This window comes from Nicrophorus vespilloides, unplaced genomic scaffold (assembly GCF_001412225.1).
Source record: "Nicrophorus vespilloides isolate i.1.1-1 unplaced genomic scaffold, Nicve_v1.0, whole genome shotgun sequence".
Classification (NCBI taxonomy): Eukaryota; Metazoa; Arthropoda; class Insecta; order Coleoptera; family Silphidae; genus Nicrophorus; species Nicrophorus vespilloides.
Window position 1 is genome coordinate 391647 of NW_017100088.1, and position 17769 is coordinate 409415.

The window sequence follows — 17769 nt, forward strand, 5'->3', positions numbered from 1 at the left end:
CTGCGACGAGGCAAACGAGGGAATAAGTTCAAGGGCTCGGAACACATATTTTCCTTTTTCCTAATAGGCATTCCTCGCTTTGAGCTTAATTAAATTCATACGGCGTGCCGTCCCGCCTCGATTAATTACACATGCCAAATGCAAGGCACGACTGGAGGAGGATTCGATCAGGGGGGAGGGAAACCCCGAAATGGTATAACTATAACCGTAAAGGACGATGCAGGACAACGATGCAAACAATAACAACAATGTCAGAGCCGAGTTGGAAAGTGGAAATGGATAGTAGAAAGTTATTTTGGTGTGCGAGGATAAATAAATTCCGTACAAATATTTACGTTTCGCGCACTGTCTCTTTCACTCACTCACTCACTCCAAAGAACATCAAATGCTTTATAATTATAGAAACAACTTCCTTCTTTTACGCAATTTTTTTTACTATAGGAATACACATAATTATTTTTATTTCCGGACTGTTCGTGGCTTTACGCTAAACATATTTAGAGCGTTGAAAAAATATAACAAACCAAATCAATATGTAAAAAGTAACTTCATTACGATTACAAATTTGTTGTTCCACTTGATGAAAAGTAAATAAAGTCACTTTATTGATAGTTATCAAACTTATTTCCTGCTTTTAATAATATATACCAACTGTGGACAAATGCGGCTCTTCGTTGTGTGGACAAGTGCAGCTCCTATTAAAATTTATGACAATTGGCAATTTCATACAAAAAAAATATGTATCTTCCTGTGGCTCTTTATAAAATATAAAAAACCAGATTGCGGCTCTTTTTGGCCTAATGTGTGCTTACCCCTGGTATATAAATACCAATAAAATTAATTGAATAAAAGTTTATGTAATGTTTGTAATATTCAACGTTTTTCATCAAATATTTACTATTTTAATTGTTTTAGATCCAGTTTCCTAAAATAATATCAAATATCCACTTAAATTGGATTACGAGTTGTGCTTCTGCATTAATCTGGTATTTGCGTAATCCAGTTGCGAAAGTTTCGCGAAGCAATTGAAGTGCGATCTTTATTTACTCAAAAATAAGGGATGTCAGGAGTTGATCTCTCGGTGTTAAAGTGGATTGAGATGAAAATTGATTTCTTTGCTAATAAAAGAATTTCTTTGTTACAGGAAGGCCACTCGTCAAGTGGTGGATTCTTGGCTCGTGTCCCATGCGACGCCAACCTCTTCCAGCGTGGAGCTATCCTCGCCCACGCACAACCAGTCGAGGGGCGGCTCGGGGGCGACCACCCCCGTTCGCAAGATCTCAGCCCACGAGTTCGAAAGGGGTGGCCTTCTGAAGCCAATGATCAGCACCATCGATGGTACCCCGACCTTCCTCACCAGCACAGAAGGACAGACTGGAAGTGGTCCAGGACACAGTCCGACGCCCGGCAGGCGGCAGCGCCGCTCCAGGCACGAGCTGAGACAGCTGGACGAAAAAGAGCTGATCTTCGAACTGGTGAGTGCACATAAATTACCAATTTACGCCCGAGGAAAGGTTCACCTTTTTTTTGCGTTCGTATGGAATCAATCGCGTGACGAGAGCTTCCACGTCCATCCTAATGGCACTTGAAATATGTGTGGGTTACAGTTTTTCCAAACTTTTTCCTAGCAAATAAATTTACGAGCATCGAAAGAAGGACGCTTCGTATAAATTTCACTTTCAACAGGTAAATTAAATAACGACCGGTCGGTGCGAATTCCCCACAAGTTTCATAGTGATCACAAACTCCATTTCAATGCAGCTGAAACAAAGTTGGAAAGTTTCTTCAACACAAACCAAACGTGACCAACTAAAAAAGAAACATTTGTCAGAGTTGGTGTTTCTTTTTATCTCATGAAACAGAATTTATTTAGAATATAAAATAAATTGTAATCAATTGGAAAGTTTGCAAACCAAACAAGCCTTCACAATATATACACCATTTTATCGTTTCGTGTCTGTCGATGAAACATAGATTCATCATTACTCACCTAAGTGTAAATAAAAAATAAATTTCGAACAAATTCTAAAATGTCACTAAAGATTGCTAATTATTTTAAAAAGCTTTTCAATTGATATTGAAAATAGTTAATTGATCGTAAATGGTAGCAATAATATTACTAATCCAAGTGCTTAATTATCCTAAGTTGGGAAACATCAATTACCTAATGGACGTTGCCTGTTGCAAATTAATGATTTATTGAAGATTTCAAATTAGTGGTAGTAATAATAATTTATTGCGTATACATACATAAACAAATTTGTCGAATTTATATATGCTGTTGTTTGTTCTTTGTCAAATATTTGTTGCTAAAAAGTTATATATTATTCAAATTTTAATTTGCTGCTGAAAAGAATAATGGTTTAAACGCTCTGCGCAAACTGGGAATTTGCTACATGCAAAAATTAAGGTCACTTGAAAATGTCATAAAAAGAGGGAAGACGGGTTGTTGAAAGTTTCCCTTAAATGAAATAAGTTGGGATTGCAATCGTCGTCGTCCACTTCACTTTTTTTTATTCGTATTTGGTGTTTCTAATTCGAGAGCACGTATTGATTGGTCTAGTGTGCGCTTCTGGTCTCTTTTTAAATGAAACCACCCCCTTTTTACCACCATCCCCCTCTTCGCCTATCGATCTTATAAAGGCAATAACGCGTCCAGTTAATTTCAGTAATTGGACCATTTATAGTGTGTTATTAAATTAGTTAAGTGTCCGACGGGCATCGCTCACCTATCGAATATTATTAATCGAATCAACTTCAGACCTGACCGGATCGATACGTAACGTCTATTATCTAACAACAAACAGTGCAAATATAAACATGCTGTATCACCTCCCTGCAAGCCGCGTTAATCTCGCCACAGTTTACGTAAATATTCAGCAAACTTCAATTACTCGATACAATAAACGCTAATGTTCACTTTACGATTTAACATTCACATTTGTTATAGTGATATAATGAATCGAATTGATAGTTCTTTACTGAAAAATAAAAGATATAATGAATACGAGATAAACTTTAGGTCATCCGCCGGTTTATGTGCATTGCTGTGTTTCAACGTAAACGTTATTACTTTTCGTACGAAAACATAAACTAAAGGTTAATCGCCGACTGTAAAATATATGTATTACTAAGAAAATATAAATCTCATGCAGTGATAGATTAATAACGTCTAGTTTTATTGCGTTTCTTTGTACGTTTTTTTTAACGTCGTTATTAATATCTCTCCGGACTATTATTTATTTACTATTAGTACTTGCAGACATGAAATTATCCGATTGTTTAGGTGTCATAAATACATTAACGAACATCGGCATTAAATAACGTATATATATTATTTTTTTTCGCATACCCGAATTTAACACACAATTTCCATTTATTACCGGTTTCGCACATTTTGTCGCACAGCTTTTATGTTTATCCAACGCAATATGAATTTATTTTAACACGCGCTGTCATTAATATTTGCCCAACATTCCCTATTTATAGCACGTTTATTAATTCCCTTTTCAAATACGGGTTTTGTACTATGTTTTCATCCAAATTAAAATAACGTTATTACTGTCAATTATTGATCATTATTGTATTTTCAGTATAAACCTAAAGTTATCTTTGTATAAATGAATGAAAAGAAGAATTAGTTTCAATCTTTGTACCCAACGAAATGTAAAGATTTGTCAATTAGTATTTAATTATAATGTTAGTTATAAGATGTTTGAAAGCTTACTAAAGTTAAACAACAGATTGTACCTGAAATGGTAATAATACTAGCATTATTAATTATATAGTGTCGTGTCCCGGGATGAAATATCTATGGACACTGTGGAATACTTTGTAGTATTGTCGATGTGGAGTCCTAGTGGGTTTTATAGAAGAGTCAGTGTAATAATAGTATTTATTTAACACTTAGATGCTGGTGATTCTTAATTTACTTTCCAGTTGCTAGAAGTAGAGTAAAACTAGAGCTGTTACTAGGACTCACATGAGTCGCGGACTAACTAGGACTAACTTAAAATAACATAAGTTTCGTCTATAGGCGCCGGTGGGGATTTGTTTATGTCTCCCGCTGCCGATAAGGTCTAAAGGGTGATAAATCTTACAATTGTTTGGGGAGGTTAATAGTGGGTGGCATAGTTTGTATAGTTAGCTGCCCGATTTCCACATACTCCCCCTTTTAAGAGGGTGACATATGTATACTAACAAAATATGAGAAACAGAGCGTTTCTCCAAAAAAGGTTCTATTGTCCTATGCAGATGTTTGCAGGTGCCGATAGGCTTGTTTGATGTTCGTTGGAACTTTCCATAAGACTGTACTTGCATAGATAAAGAGTACACATAATACTTGTATATCAATAATTAATAATAAAGTGGTTGGACACAAATAAAGTCAGACAAAGAGTATTTATATAATGAAATTTGTGGAACTGCAAATGGTGCATATACATTGTGAATAGTGGTGGTGACACGACAGTGTGAAAGTGCATAGAAAAATATGCGAATCACAGGTTTCGATTTGGAAGCGTTGAAACGCGTTTGTGATTTTTGGTCACCATGCCAACTTTCCGAAGTTCATTTTGATCTCTTCGCATATGGGTGCACTTATCCATTGTGTTTATTAATAAAACCGGGAAGGTATTGTTATTTATAGTTGAGCATTATGAACAAATGTCTTTGGAGCATTGGTATAATAAGTCATGTGTAGAAACTTTTAAGATGTTTAAAATAAAATTGTTGTTAATTATGTGAATGGTTTGTTTTAGGTGAAGGATATCTGCAATGAGCTGGAAGTGCGCTCGTTGTGTCACAAGATCCTGCAGAACGTTTCGATGCTCCTGCACGCAGATAGGGGATCTCTGTTCCTCGTGCAGGGTGAGAAGGCCACCTGCCAGACAGTCGGTCCGCATTCCCAACGAGGGCGATATCTAGTCTCAAAGCTGTTCGACGTCTGCTCAAAGAGCACCTTGATCGAGATGGAAAAGAAGGATGAGATCAGGATACCCTGGGGCACCGGCATTGTTGGCTACGTTGCGGAGAGCGGCGATCCCGTTAATATTCCCGACGCGTACAAGGTAAATAAAAGCTCCTTTCATCCAGGTTTTCAAAAGAAAAAGATACGAACATTCCGCGCCAACAACAAAAAAAGAAATAACACGGAGATAGGGATAACGTTATCTTAAATATTAATGTCCCGGACGTTGGGTTATTATTTCGTTGTAGCGCGAGAGAGAGTAAAGTTTAATGGTCGAAGATAAATCACGGTATTATTATGGGCATCTCTGGAACAGAACCGTTGTTCTTTAAAACATCGAACCTTTCGCGTCTCACCTTTGCTGCACTTCAGATGGGATCCGTGCCCTTCCAGTACGTTTCCGGTGAAATGGAAGATGATCGAATCGCATTTCTCGAAATCCCAACCGGAATAATTAATTGAGATAATCTGGATTTAATCGCCTCCCAAAGATCGCTATCTATGGGACTAATTAAGCCATTTAATTATGATTTTTTGTTTCGTTTACGAATCTCGTGATTAATTAATAAAGAAGAACTCGCGCACGAATTAGGCCCGTTTTAATTGCATTAATTTAGTAATTGGTCCTCTCTCGCATGGATAACGTGAAACGCAGGGCAATAACCGTTTTCGTACTTTCGTAAAGCTAATCGTTCCGAGCCTATAACGATATTCCAATTAACAAGATTTATACGAGAAATTCGAAAACAAAGTTCGCCTTAATTAAATGCCAATATCATTAGTAGTTTGGATTTATACACGCGAATTAATAGATTTCACTTGCAATTTTGTAATTATAACATCTTAAAACATAAATAAATCTGGACTCTCTAAACAAATATTTTCTATTTTAACCTCAAGTTTTATGTTTAATTTCAAATATTCTAAGAAGAATCAAACATTATTAAGTATAAAAATGATTATTACTTATTAACAGTAAAATTACGTGTTTGACATAAATCTATTATAATTTTTGGAATAATTTCATAAAACTAAAGCGTTTCAACTTTATTAAATTGAATTAAACACATTCATTCATTAAAAAAACAAAGTCTATGTGCTTTTCGCAAAATTAGCTTCTCCTTTCAGCGAATTCCAAGCAACGCAAAGATTCTGAAGAAACGTCGCCGCACATTTCCGGCGAGTTTCAATGAATTTCTCGTATCAAATGCAAAAGAATTTTCCCGCCCCAGATTTATCAGATTGCATTTAATTTGCAATGTCTTTGTACATTCATGCTTGTATTCACAATAGCCTCTTGAATTGTGCTGCTGTTGTAAAGCAGTTGAACTGGTTGACCTTCAATTCCTTATCTTAGCTCGGCTATTCAATATTACGAGAAAGATTCTATCGACGTGCATATTTTTTTTTTAATTTTATATATATATTGAACAATTCTTGCATTCACCCTCATATTCTTTGCTAACTCAAAAAACATCTCTTTTCATTCGATTAATATTCGATGTTTTCTTATTTCGTTTATAATATAATTTCTTTCAAAGTGCAAAATAATAAAGATAAATTGTAGTAAATATACTCAGTTTGTCTGCTTTAAATTTTCGAAGTATAAAAAATGAAAAATTTGTTGTGTACATCATTAGTATCTACTTAAAGAGATTTTCAATAGTCCTTCAATTATAGAAACATAAATTAGACTAATTGTAGTTGAACTTTCTGAAATATTTCTTTTAAATTTTATTAATATAAATCTCCATTAGATTGATTGTAATGCAATAAACGTTGTTTTTTGTTGATCAACATAATAAATTAGAATTACTTTTACTCTTTTTGGAAACCGGATTTCCTTATATGCCTTTTGTCAATATCCTGTGAACGTTTCATTTTGTTCGTTAAATATAACCGGTCCGTTATTGTTTTCTTAAATATCAACCGCAATTGTATAAATGTAGGTGCGAATTGATGAATCATTAGTTAACATATTTGTAAATAAAACGAATTGCTGCCTGCTGCAGCTATGTTTCCATCGTGTGTTGAATGAAATCCAAAACCATTTGCATAATTGCGAAAGGGTATTAATTCGAAGTTCATTCGAATGTTGTTTCCCACAATATTTTTTTTGTGTGTCTGTTTTATTTTATTTTGTTTTGTTTTCCGAGAGAGTGTACAGTTGATAAGAGACCCAAGGCGGTCATCGTTGGCGCCTGTGGGATAATCTTCAAACGGCTTCGATGTTTACTCGTTTCCTCTCATGTGCGTGGTGCACAAAATTTTGTTTACAGATTTGTTTAGAATGTTTCATCGGAAACATGTTGACCGCGCTTCAGAAAACTAGTCGAAGCTTAGAGAGGGAGCCAGACTGCTTTAATGACTCTATTTGTTTATTATTGCCAATTCTATTAAGCATTCAATGAATGCCAGTGTGATTCGATTCAAAAGTGCATTCGGATACGTTATGCGCGCATACAGAAACTCGTTCTTTTAAAACTTCCAAACAACTTCTTATTTTCTCTCTCTCTCTCTATTTACTTATATATATGTTCCTGTTTCTTATTCGTTGTTGATGCTTTTTTTCTGTTTGTTGTTGCCGCCGCCGACAGTTGTTGCAATTTATTTTTATGTTTCGCCCAAGAGACGTATTGCATAAGTGCTCTAACTTTGTTGGAACTCTCGTCCTCGTTAGCACACAGTTAAGTAACGATCTATACTTAGTCGAATTATTCGAATGAAATTAATGAAATGCACACATAGAGCGTGAGAGAGACGTTGCGACAGTTGGATTGGAGCCACTTTGAATTGACATAATTCATTTCCCCCAATCAGGAACGTTCCAGTTGGGTCAAGTGTACTGAGCGCACTTTTTTTTTAGTAGAGAGAAACCCGAAAGCTTCCTGTCTATGCCTCGGAAATTTATGGCACGGATTTACGTAATCTCGCTTTACATACCCTTAAACCTGCTTCCAAAATAATCCACGAATACCAAAATAAAATGATAATTCTCGTATATATATCTCTCATATTATTTCAGTAAATACATAATTTATAATGTTAATATTCTGTGTAGGTTTTTTTAAATTTTGGTATTATAAGCAAAATTTATTACTTTTGATTAAGTAACAATTTATGTACATTTAAATATCAAATTTGTACGTGCTTATATTGACTAGTAAATGTATACATTTACTACAACAACATTTACATATTTTTTTGCTATTGTTGTTTTGCTGTTATTCCTTCCATGACTTTACAATTTTCGTGTGGTACAAGAAACTCCTGTGGAGACGTGCCAAAAACTTATTCGAAACTGTCGTTTTTCCACTGCGCTGAATTTTAAACGCCTTTCGCCTTCTTCATTCATACATATATTTTTGATTATTTCTCTTTTTGTTGAAAAAAAAATTTTACTTTATTGCATAACTTTTCGCTGCGATTCTGCGGATAGTTTCCTTTCCTGAAAGCAGACATTAATTATGTAGCCCAGACAAGAGTTCGCCTACATAAACGCCATATGGTTGGTGGTTTGGTGAGATCTAGCTGTCTGCTAAACTCGACTTGTTAACTCTGCGAACTTGGCTATTAAACCCCGCAGTATCCACTCATTACATCCACGTGCAATTCCTTTTATTATTGCACTCTTCAGAAGAGAGAAATAAAATAGAGGTTGAGCCGTATCGATTGCTCTCAGATGTATAATGAAATTTGCAAAGGATGAGAAACCCCCAATGTTGCGCATAGCCGCGATTATTTTATTGTAGAGCTTCACATTTGTTTTGTCTGTCAATGAGTGTACAATTTTCAATAAAATTATTGAGTAAAAGTATAGAAAATTTCGATTTCAATTGAATCAAATTAATTCACAATTATAATTTGTCATATTGTAGAAAATTGTAGATATTTAAAAATAGAAAACATAAAAAAATACTTTGTAATATATAGCATATAAAAAAATGTATGCAATTACTTATTTTTATATGTAATGTTTTATATATGAAACTTTTAAATTTTTGATTTAGTTTTAATGATATTTTCGTTTGAGTTGTAGTTTTTTTCAACCGCGCTCTCGGAATTTAAATAAATCTGGGGGCGTTAGTTGGTTCGTTAAGTTACCGAGTAATTACGTGCGGTTTAATTAACGAAATAAGTAGTTTTAACGAATCGCTTTTTCGTAATTCCGCGCGGCTCGTGGAAATAAAGTTTGTTGTTTCCGAGGTCGACCTCATTTTTACTGGAAATGGCACGTGAATTGCCGATAATTAGTAAGTAGCAGTGGGAAGCTTTTCAGCAAAACCCAATTTTCTCAAGTCGAGAGAAGAGAGTGTGTTCTCGAAGTGAGGAGGCTTTTTGTTCGAAGCCGAACAAAAAAAAAATCGGAGGAGAAGTAGAAGAAGAAGAAAAAAAAAATGCGATTGTGCAATTTGTATCGGGAATCTCGAAGTAATTGATTATTAGCGTCCTTCGGGAAATGAGTTATAGAGATTTAATGGAATATTGTATTAGATATATTTTTTTGTAGATGTTGCGAAAATATTCCTCGTGCGTTTTCCGATAGATGCAGTTAGTTTATTTGCCCATCGTGCATCTCAATGTAAAACCATATTAAGACCTTATGAACAATGTTATTGCTAGGCATGGCTCGATTATGTATTATTCAGGCGATTAATATCTCCCGTCGGTGGCACGTTTTGTAATTTATATACCGCCATGACTGCGTTACGAAATTCTTCGCAATTAGACGATATTTCATTTGCTGTGTGAAGGAAACGCCGTATCGATTAATTCCGTTTTTGCATAACATCACGGTTTTAATCTCGTTATTTTTGCTCGTTTTTAATTACAGGATGAAAGGTTCAACCATGACATCGACGTTCTGACTGGATATAAGACGAGGACGCTCCTCTGCATGCCCATCAAAGATACCAACGGCGATGTTCTCGGGGTGGCGCAGGTAAAAAGCTTGGACGAGCGTGTTGTATTTTTTGTTCTTCAATTACGTTGTTCTCTCAGGTAATAAATAAGGTCGGGGATGCTCCGTTCACGGAACAGGATGAGAAGATCTTCTCTAGCTACTTGCAATTCTGCGGGATCGGCCTGAGGAACGCTCATTTGTACGAGAAATCCCAGCTGGAGGTGAAGCGTAATCAGGTGCTTCTAGACTTGGCTCGAATGATCTTCGAAGAGCAGAGCACGATTGAGCATGTAGTATTCAGGATTCTGACACACACGCAGAGCTTGATTCAGTGCCAGAGGGTGCAGGTATATCTTCTTAAAATATACATGCACCAATTTTACGTTGCATGTCTTATTGTTCGCATCAAATATTAACTTGTCTGTGTTTGTGTTGCGTCAGGTGCTGCTGGTTCATCAAGCATCCAAAGGCAGCTTCTCGCGGGTGTTCGATTTCGAGGCAACCGATTTAAATGGTGAAGACAGCGAGTCCCGTACAAGGTAAATTGCATTATTTACTCCAATTCAAATTGCTTTATAAATAATGTACGAACTTTCAGCCCGTACGAAAGTCGCTTCCCCATAAACGTAGGGATCACCGGATACGTGGCCACGACAGGAGAGGTAATGCATTCGAGATTAAGACTAATTTACAATTTGTTAATTGCTTGACTTTCAACAGACGGTCTCGATACCTTGCGCTTACGAGGATCCACGTTTCGACCACAGCGTTGATGATGGCACAAACTTCAAGCACAAGACCATACTGTGCATGGCGATCAAGAACTCCTCCGGTCAAATAATCGGTGTCATCCAGTTGATCAACAAATTCGATGATCTTCAGTTCACCAAGAACGACGAGAACTTCGTGGAAGCGTTTGCAATCTTCTGCGGAATGGGAATCCACAATACGCATATGTATGAAAGAGCAGTTGTGGCCATCGCCAAACAGAGCGTCACGCTTGAAGTGCTTTCCTATCATGCCACTGCTAGTCTTGATGATGCTCAACGGTTAAGAGTAAGTATGTATTCGGGGTTGGAATCTTAACATTTACCATGTAAATGTTAAAATAAATTACCTCGATTCATAAAAAAACTTTGTAATTAATAACATCAATTTGTTTTGTTCTTCATAGAAAATGAGAGTTCCTTCAGCTGCGAATTTCAGGCTCCACGAATTCACGTTCGATGATTACATCATGAACGATGATGAAACGATCACTGTAAGTTGCACTCTGCATTCTTGAAGGTCGGTGTATATAATATTTGTTTGATCTTTAAGGCCTGCATAAGAATGTTCCTTGATCTGGATCTAGTCGAGCGATTTCACATGGACTATGAAGTCCTCTGCAGATGGTTGCTTTCTGTTAAGAAGAATTACAGGAACGTGACGTACCACAACTGGAGGCATGCCTTCAACGTGGCTCAAATGATGTTCTCCATTCTGACTGTAAGATCAAAAGCAATCTTCACAAAATTTCCAAATTAACATAAATTACAATTTCGCAGGCTACGCAGTGGTGGAAAATATTCGGGGAGGCCGAATGTCTTGCTTTAATTATCGGCTGTCTATGCCACGATCTGGATCATCGAGGAACCAACAACTCCTTCCAAATAAAGTAATACCAATCTCATCAAACCTCCAATCGTTTCTCTAATAAATATCTTATTTCTTTATTTCTAGAGCTTCTTCGCCCTTAGCACAATTATATTCAACTTCAACGATGGAGCATCACCACTTTGATCAGTGCATCATGATTTTGAATTCGCCGGGAAACCAACTTCTTGCCAACGTTTCACCAGACGAGTACTCGCGTGTTATAAGAATCGTGGAAGAAGCTATTCTTTCCACCGATTTGGCCGTGTACTTCCGGTTAGTTAAATCATACAATTATATTTAAAAACCATTATTAAACCATCACTTTCGCCTTGCAGGAAACGCGGAGCTTTCTTTAACATAGTCAGAGAAGGACCCAGGTTTAATACAGAGGAGCACAGGGAGCTTCTGAGGGCCATGCTTATGACAGTTTGCGATTTGGCCGCAATAACCAAGCCGTGGGATGTGGAAAAACGCGTTGCCGAATTGGTTTCTTCCGAATTTTTCGAGCAGGGCGACATTGAAAGAGAGGAGTTGAACATTACCCCTATTGTATGTTCTACAATTATTTATTGAATTTCATTATTGTTAATACTGTTATACCATTTTCAGGATATCATGAATAGGGAAAAAGAGGACCAATTACCGCTGATGCAAGTTGGCTTTATAGATTCCATTTGCTTACCTATCTACGAAGTAAGTTATTCTATTATTGCAGAAAGAACGTATTATTAATTGTTTGTTTTTTTTTGTAATTTTTCAGTCTTTCGCTGCACTCTCCGATAAATTAGAGCCTTTGGTTGATGGTGTTCGGGAGAACCGCGATCATTGGTTGGAGATTGCGGCAGCACAAAGTTTGATACCTAGTGAAAGTATGGAGAAGGATTCCAATGATAATATGACCATTTCGAAGCCCAGCACACCGGACTCCGATGCTCCAAGTTCACCAGTGCACAACTACAATAGTGATTAAAACTACAGAAACAAACCAACAAAATGAAACCAGAAGTATTTAAGGAAGTCGGGGGAGAGTGTGAGAGAGAGAAATTGTTTGGAAGAGGGTTTTACGTGATTCGGATTTGAAACTTGTGTATTTATATGTAGATAAAGTTAATTTATTAAAAAAAAGACTTAAATTGATAATAGATTTAGCACAAAGTATATATTATATACGTATATATTATATATAAAAAAATATGTACGTTTAAAACAAAACAAAAAATAAGAAATTAGTCAGGAAAAGGATCCACGACCTTTTATCTCTATAACTACGATATGCTAAATAATCTTGTTTTACTATTTTAAACAAAATGAAATAATGAAGAAATGCACTATAGTTAGTGCCTAGTCCTCTTAACACTTAAGGAGTAAAATCAAATAATGTTGTAACGAGACGGAAATTCTATTATTTTGCATAGTCGAAAAGCGAACGAGAAAGTATTTAGTATTTTTTTTTAAATTTATATATATATGTATCTATTGAAAACAGAATAAGTACACTATATATTTATATATAAATATATTTTTTTTTATTTTTTGTTTTTGCTCTCTTAAACTTGTTTTTATTTAATTTTGTAATATTGTTGTGATATTTTTTTTTTATTAATAATATATTATTAATATAACTTGCTCTAGTGAATTGTATTTTGGAAAAATATAGTATTTGTTGTTTCATTATTTATTTTTTACATTTTTCATGTAAGAAATACTGTTAAACATCATGGATCTTCTTGCATTTTATTTCTTAAATAGAATATCTTTCTCTTACTAAAGTGAACACACAGAAACACACACATTAGCATTGTACGATTTGCACGAACCTCTCTATATTATATTATTCCGTTCGTATTATTATCGTGGAATTTGAATCACCAGAAGTTATAACTCACAAAAACACACACAGAGAGACAACAAAAAAAAAACACATACACAATCACATCTAGGATCACAAGAGGTGATCGCAAATCGTAATAATTACAAATAAAAAACAACAACAAAAGAGATGCTTGTACTTTATAACGTATTGAATTTTCAAATTTTTGTCGAGACGAATGAAGTTTTTGTTGTATTTGGATGAATGTGCAGAGTGAGAGCGTATGTGGAGCAAATATTCTGAAATGTTTGACGTTTTAGGCAAAGAATTCTGTAATAGCTATTTAATTATTATATTTTTTATTATAAAAAAACGGAGAGTGGATGGACACCATACAGAACCACGTGTTGCGGATGACGGACAGCGGAATTCGCAGTTTTTTTTTTGTATCTGAGTTCGATGAAATATTATCTTGTAAATTAATTGATTGTACAGTGTATGTAAAGAAAAATTGACCATATTAATATATTATCTATCATCAGACACTACAACCCAATTTTTGATATTTTATTTATTTATTCACCCCTCTTTATTTCAATATAATTTAATTACCCTTTGATAATTACAATAATATATTTTAATATTTTCATCAAATTTGAATAGACTAATAACTTAGTTAACAGTAAAATACATATATCGAGGTCTACTCTAAACCATTGATGGAATACAATGGCAAGAAGGGATCTAAAAGAGGGCCAATATATCTTGAGGGCCCTTGAATAGTAAAACTATTAGGGCCCACACCTTTCTTAATAAGTCCCTCCAACACTCCATGATTTTCTCTAACACATTTAGGGGGGCCTCAAACTAAAATTTCTTTGTATTCTCTGAATATAAGTATAGTATGCTTGACGCCATCAAATTCAAGTTTGAAAATTCAAATTTGCTTCAAAAAAATAGGAGCCCTAATAATATTTTTCTGGGGGACAAAGATTTGAAGTACCGCCACTGCTCTAATCCTTAAAAAAAAGCTTAAAATTTACCTATTTATTATTTACATTTTAATTAGTCCTAATTATTATATACTAATGTGACTTCGTTTAAGGATGTTTCGTTTAGTCCTCTAGAACGCATTCTAGGATGTAAACGAGGTCCTACTGTATAGGCACAAGTGAGTAAGGATAATTCAACGTCCACTTATCCTCTTCCACTTCTTGACCGACTCTCAAGACCCTTACCCTAAAAGCTTTATTTTCAAAGAGCTCCTCGTTATATTCTCTTTACATAGTAACAGTACACTTTACACCTACTCAATAATGCTATACATTTATATAAAAAGTTCACGTTTCACATATTATGTAGAAATTGAACGAATATTTGAATAATTTTATTTAATATAAATCACCTTAATTTCCTATGTATATGCAAATTTACCGAAATTAACTAATATAAGCTTACGTCACTAATCTGTTATATCTCTTAAGTTTAATGGTTCATTTAATGTTGCGATTCCACATGGTTGTCTTATCCATTAAACACTTTAGGTACATCATTTTAAGGGCCTACAAGAATTTTTGGGATCAGCAAAGAAAATATTGGAATTAAGATTCAAGACTACATATTTTGTTGTACATTTAAGAGCAATTCTAAATTTAAAAAAATGTAGATTACAATTGTAAAACAAATTTTAGTAAAGTGAACAAAACTATATATTTGGTATTTAATTTTAATTGATTTAATTAAATAGGCTATGTAAAACAAAAGTTAAAAATGGCATAAAATTGCTATGAAATTTGTGACATTAATTACATCTAACTATTATAAAATTATAATTATTATAATAATGATTCATTTTTTATTAAAAATTGCTTAACAAAATAATATAGTAATAATTATTAAAAACTCATCACAAAAATTTGATTTGAGACAAAAATTTTAAACTTAATAAATTTATCTAATAAGAATTAGTAAAGTATTTCACTTTGAAAATTAGTTTATCTTATTTCATTGAAATACTGGAAAATCTTGAGAGTTCGCAAAATTATTTTAAACTTGTAACTTTAAACTTCATCAAAGAAAACAATAACTTTTCATATTTGTAACTAGTAGCGCTCCTTTCGGTTCCATTAACAAGTTAAATACTTCTGTTAACTAAGTTGCCTATATAATGTAAAAGTTTTCAAATTATTTATATAATTTTGTAAATATTAATTATAAATTATTAATAACCAGAATCGAACTAAAATTTACTATTAATAAATTAAGCATTATTATTATTATTATATTTAATCCTTTAATTAATAAATTTATAATGTTAATTATTGCAAAATCAACATACGTTTTTTTTTATTATGAAGACAATTTAATGATTTACTGCCATTATCATTTTTTCTATTATACGTTTTCAGTGGGTGTGAAGAATGTAGGTCAACTTTGGGCTTTTCAAAATTGCACATCGATCGATAATAATACACTATGGAAAATAATCCACTCGATCCGTCAGAAACGTGATTTTGCTGCAATTAAAGGAATTATTGATAATCATATCTGTATGTACATAAATAATGAATACATTATCCTATTAAATCATAAATATGTCTAGTTTCAATTCAGTAATAATAATTGTTCAAATAAGATTTTATTTGATGATTCTGATATGGGTATATTTTTTATTTCATTTGTATTTATGTAAGTTTTATGAGTTTTTTTGGTTGTTCAAAGTCTTCAAAATTAAGGAAATATTGAACTTATTGTTTCTTAACTCTTAAATGTGACTGTAAGAAACTTCTTCTATTATTGAAGATCTTGATGACGATTTCATTACTTAATAAAAATAATTGAAACTTTTATGTGCTTATATATGCTATAGATTTGTATAGAAAATAATATACTTTTTTGAAGAGAAATCTAGTACAAAATTAGTTTTCAATCTTTGATAATTGAAACATTCACATACTATAAACAAAAATTGAATTATTGTATGTGTATATGTATTACATTCCTTTTTTTTAATCTAAACAAGGATAATTAAGATGAATTTATTTGCAAAGTTTTAATTTTATGATGCAAATATTTCTCTTATTATAATATTATGAATTATTATTGGGTTTTAGTTCGAGCCGCTTTTGCAAGAAAATTTTGATTTATTATTTCTTCATCTTTTACTTCAATTTGTACGGTTTCTCGCCAAAATACTTTTCTTGGTGGTGTTTTATATCGGCTAACAATTAACTGCAAGAATAGTTAATAAATTGCATTTTCTGGTGAATACTGCTGTTAGAGTATGCAATTCTGTTTAACTGCAACAATAATTGTCTTGTAGTAAAAGTAACAGAAGGGCTGTGGTATTGTTGTGGTTTTTGCTCTAAACTTTTTTTCAAGTCGGTTAAAATGTTACCTTTTAGAATATGTCAATTGTTTTCAATAATTTTGAGATATTTAGGTGGCCATGCCAGTAAATGTCTTTTATTTCAAATATTAAACGTTATGAAAATTAGACAAATCGTAGTTTTTTATATAAACATTAGATTCTCTTGCATCAGGATTAAATTCGTCGTATTTTCCCATCTTTTATGCAAAGATATGGTAAATCAGGCTCAGAAATAACACCGAAGAAAGTCATTATATACCTGGGGATCTCCATTGACAGTAACCTGACCTACGCCGAGCATATCAGGGCAGTAGCCATCCGAGCAGCAGAAACAACTACAGCTGTAAGCAGGTTGATGCACAACAAGGCTGGACCGAAGTCTAGCAAGTCTAGAAGTAGTGGCACAATCTATTATGCTGTACGCTGCTCCTATATGGAAACAAGGAATGACAGTTCTAAGCTATAGGAAAGCGCTAGAAACGGTCCAACGGAGAGGAGCAATTAGGATATGCAGCGAGTATAGGACAATTTCCCGACACACAGTGCAGGTGATAGCTGGTGTGCCACCAATAGAGCTCCTTGTTCTGGTGAGAGGTTAGAGGCAGAGGGGTGCGACCAAAGCGGATGCTAGAGCCAGACTGCTGCAAAAATGGCAAGATAAATGGCACAGGTCGGAGAAAGAAGCCTGGACTCGGCGCCTAATCCCACAAATAGAGCCTTGGTTAAGCAGAAAGCACGGTGAAAAAACATTTCACCTGAGCCAGGCGCCGTCTGGTCATGGATGCTTTGGTAAGTACCTGCATTTTATCGCAAGAAGGAAAACGAAAGGTGCTGGTACTGTGAGGAGCACGATAGCCCTTAGGTGCTGCAGATGGGTTGGAAGGAAGCACGAGGCGGAGGCAGCGGCAGAATTGGGAGTTCTGCTAGAACCAGAAAATGTTATCAGTAAAATGCTGAAGAATGCGGAGAACTGGGATATTTTAGCGGCGTACATATCAGAGGTGCTACTAAGCAAAAAAGGAGACAAGCGGAGGCTGCAAAGGGTCTACGAGGATAGTGTCAGTGGAGGACAGCATTAA

General features: G+C 34.4%; 2 protein-coding genes across 12 annotated transcripts in view; both read left to right on the forward strand.

Annotated features, from left to right (window-relative positions):
- LOC108567417 (dual 3',5'-cyclic-AMP and -GMP phosphodiesterase 11) overlaps window positions 1-12660 on the forward strand; it is a 182912-nt gene extending 170252 nt beyond the window's left edge. For all 11 annotated transcript variants that reach the window (XM_017927855.1, XM_017927862.1, XM_017927861.1 and 8 more), the window contains 14 exons: window positions 1145-1475; window positions 4761-5069; window positions 9804-9911; window positions 9971-10219; window positions 10314-10411; window positions 10471-10534; window positions 10593-10928; window positions 11047-11133; window positions 11193-11360; window positions 11420-11529; window positions 11595-11783; window positions 11846-12059; window positions 12120-12203; window positions 12271-12660. In XM_017927855.1, the coding sequence (XP_017783344.1) occupies window positions 1145-1475; window positions 4761-5069; window positions 9804-9911; window positions 9971-10219; window positions 10314-10411; window positions 10471-10534; window positions 10593-10928; window positions 11047-11133; window positions 11193-11360; window positions 11420-11529; window positions 11595-11783; window positions 11846-12059; window positions 12120-12203; window positions 12271-12480 (2557 nt within the window). In that variant the 3' untranslated portion in view covers window positions 12481-12660. The remainder of the gene's footprint in view (window positions 1-1144; window positions 1476-4760; window positions 5070-9803; window positions 9912-9970; window positions 10220-10313; window positions 10412-10470; window positions 10535-10592; window positions 10929-11046; window positions 11134-11192; window positions 11361-11419; window positions 11530-11594; window positions 11784-11845; window positions 12060-12119; window positions 12204-12270) is intronic.
- A 4232-nt stretch (window positions 12661-16892) lies between these two features.
- On the forward strand, window positions 16893-17769 carry LOC108567356. The gene is made up of 2 exons (XM_017927771.1): window positions 16893-17108; window positions 17290-17769. The coding sequence occupies exons 1-2, from the start codon at window positions 16893-16895 to the stop codon at window positions 17767-17769; spliced, it is 696 nt and encodes a 231-aa protein (XP_017783260.1).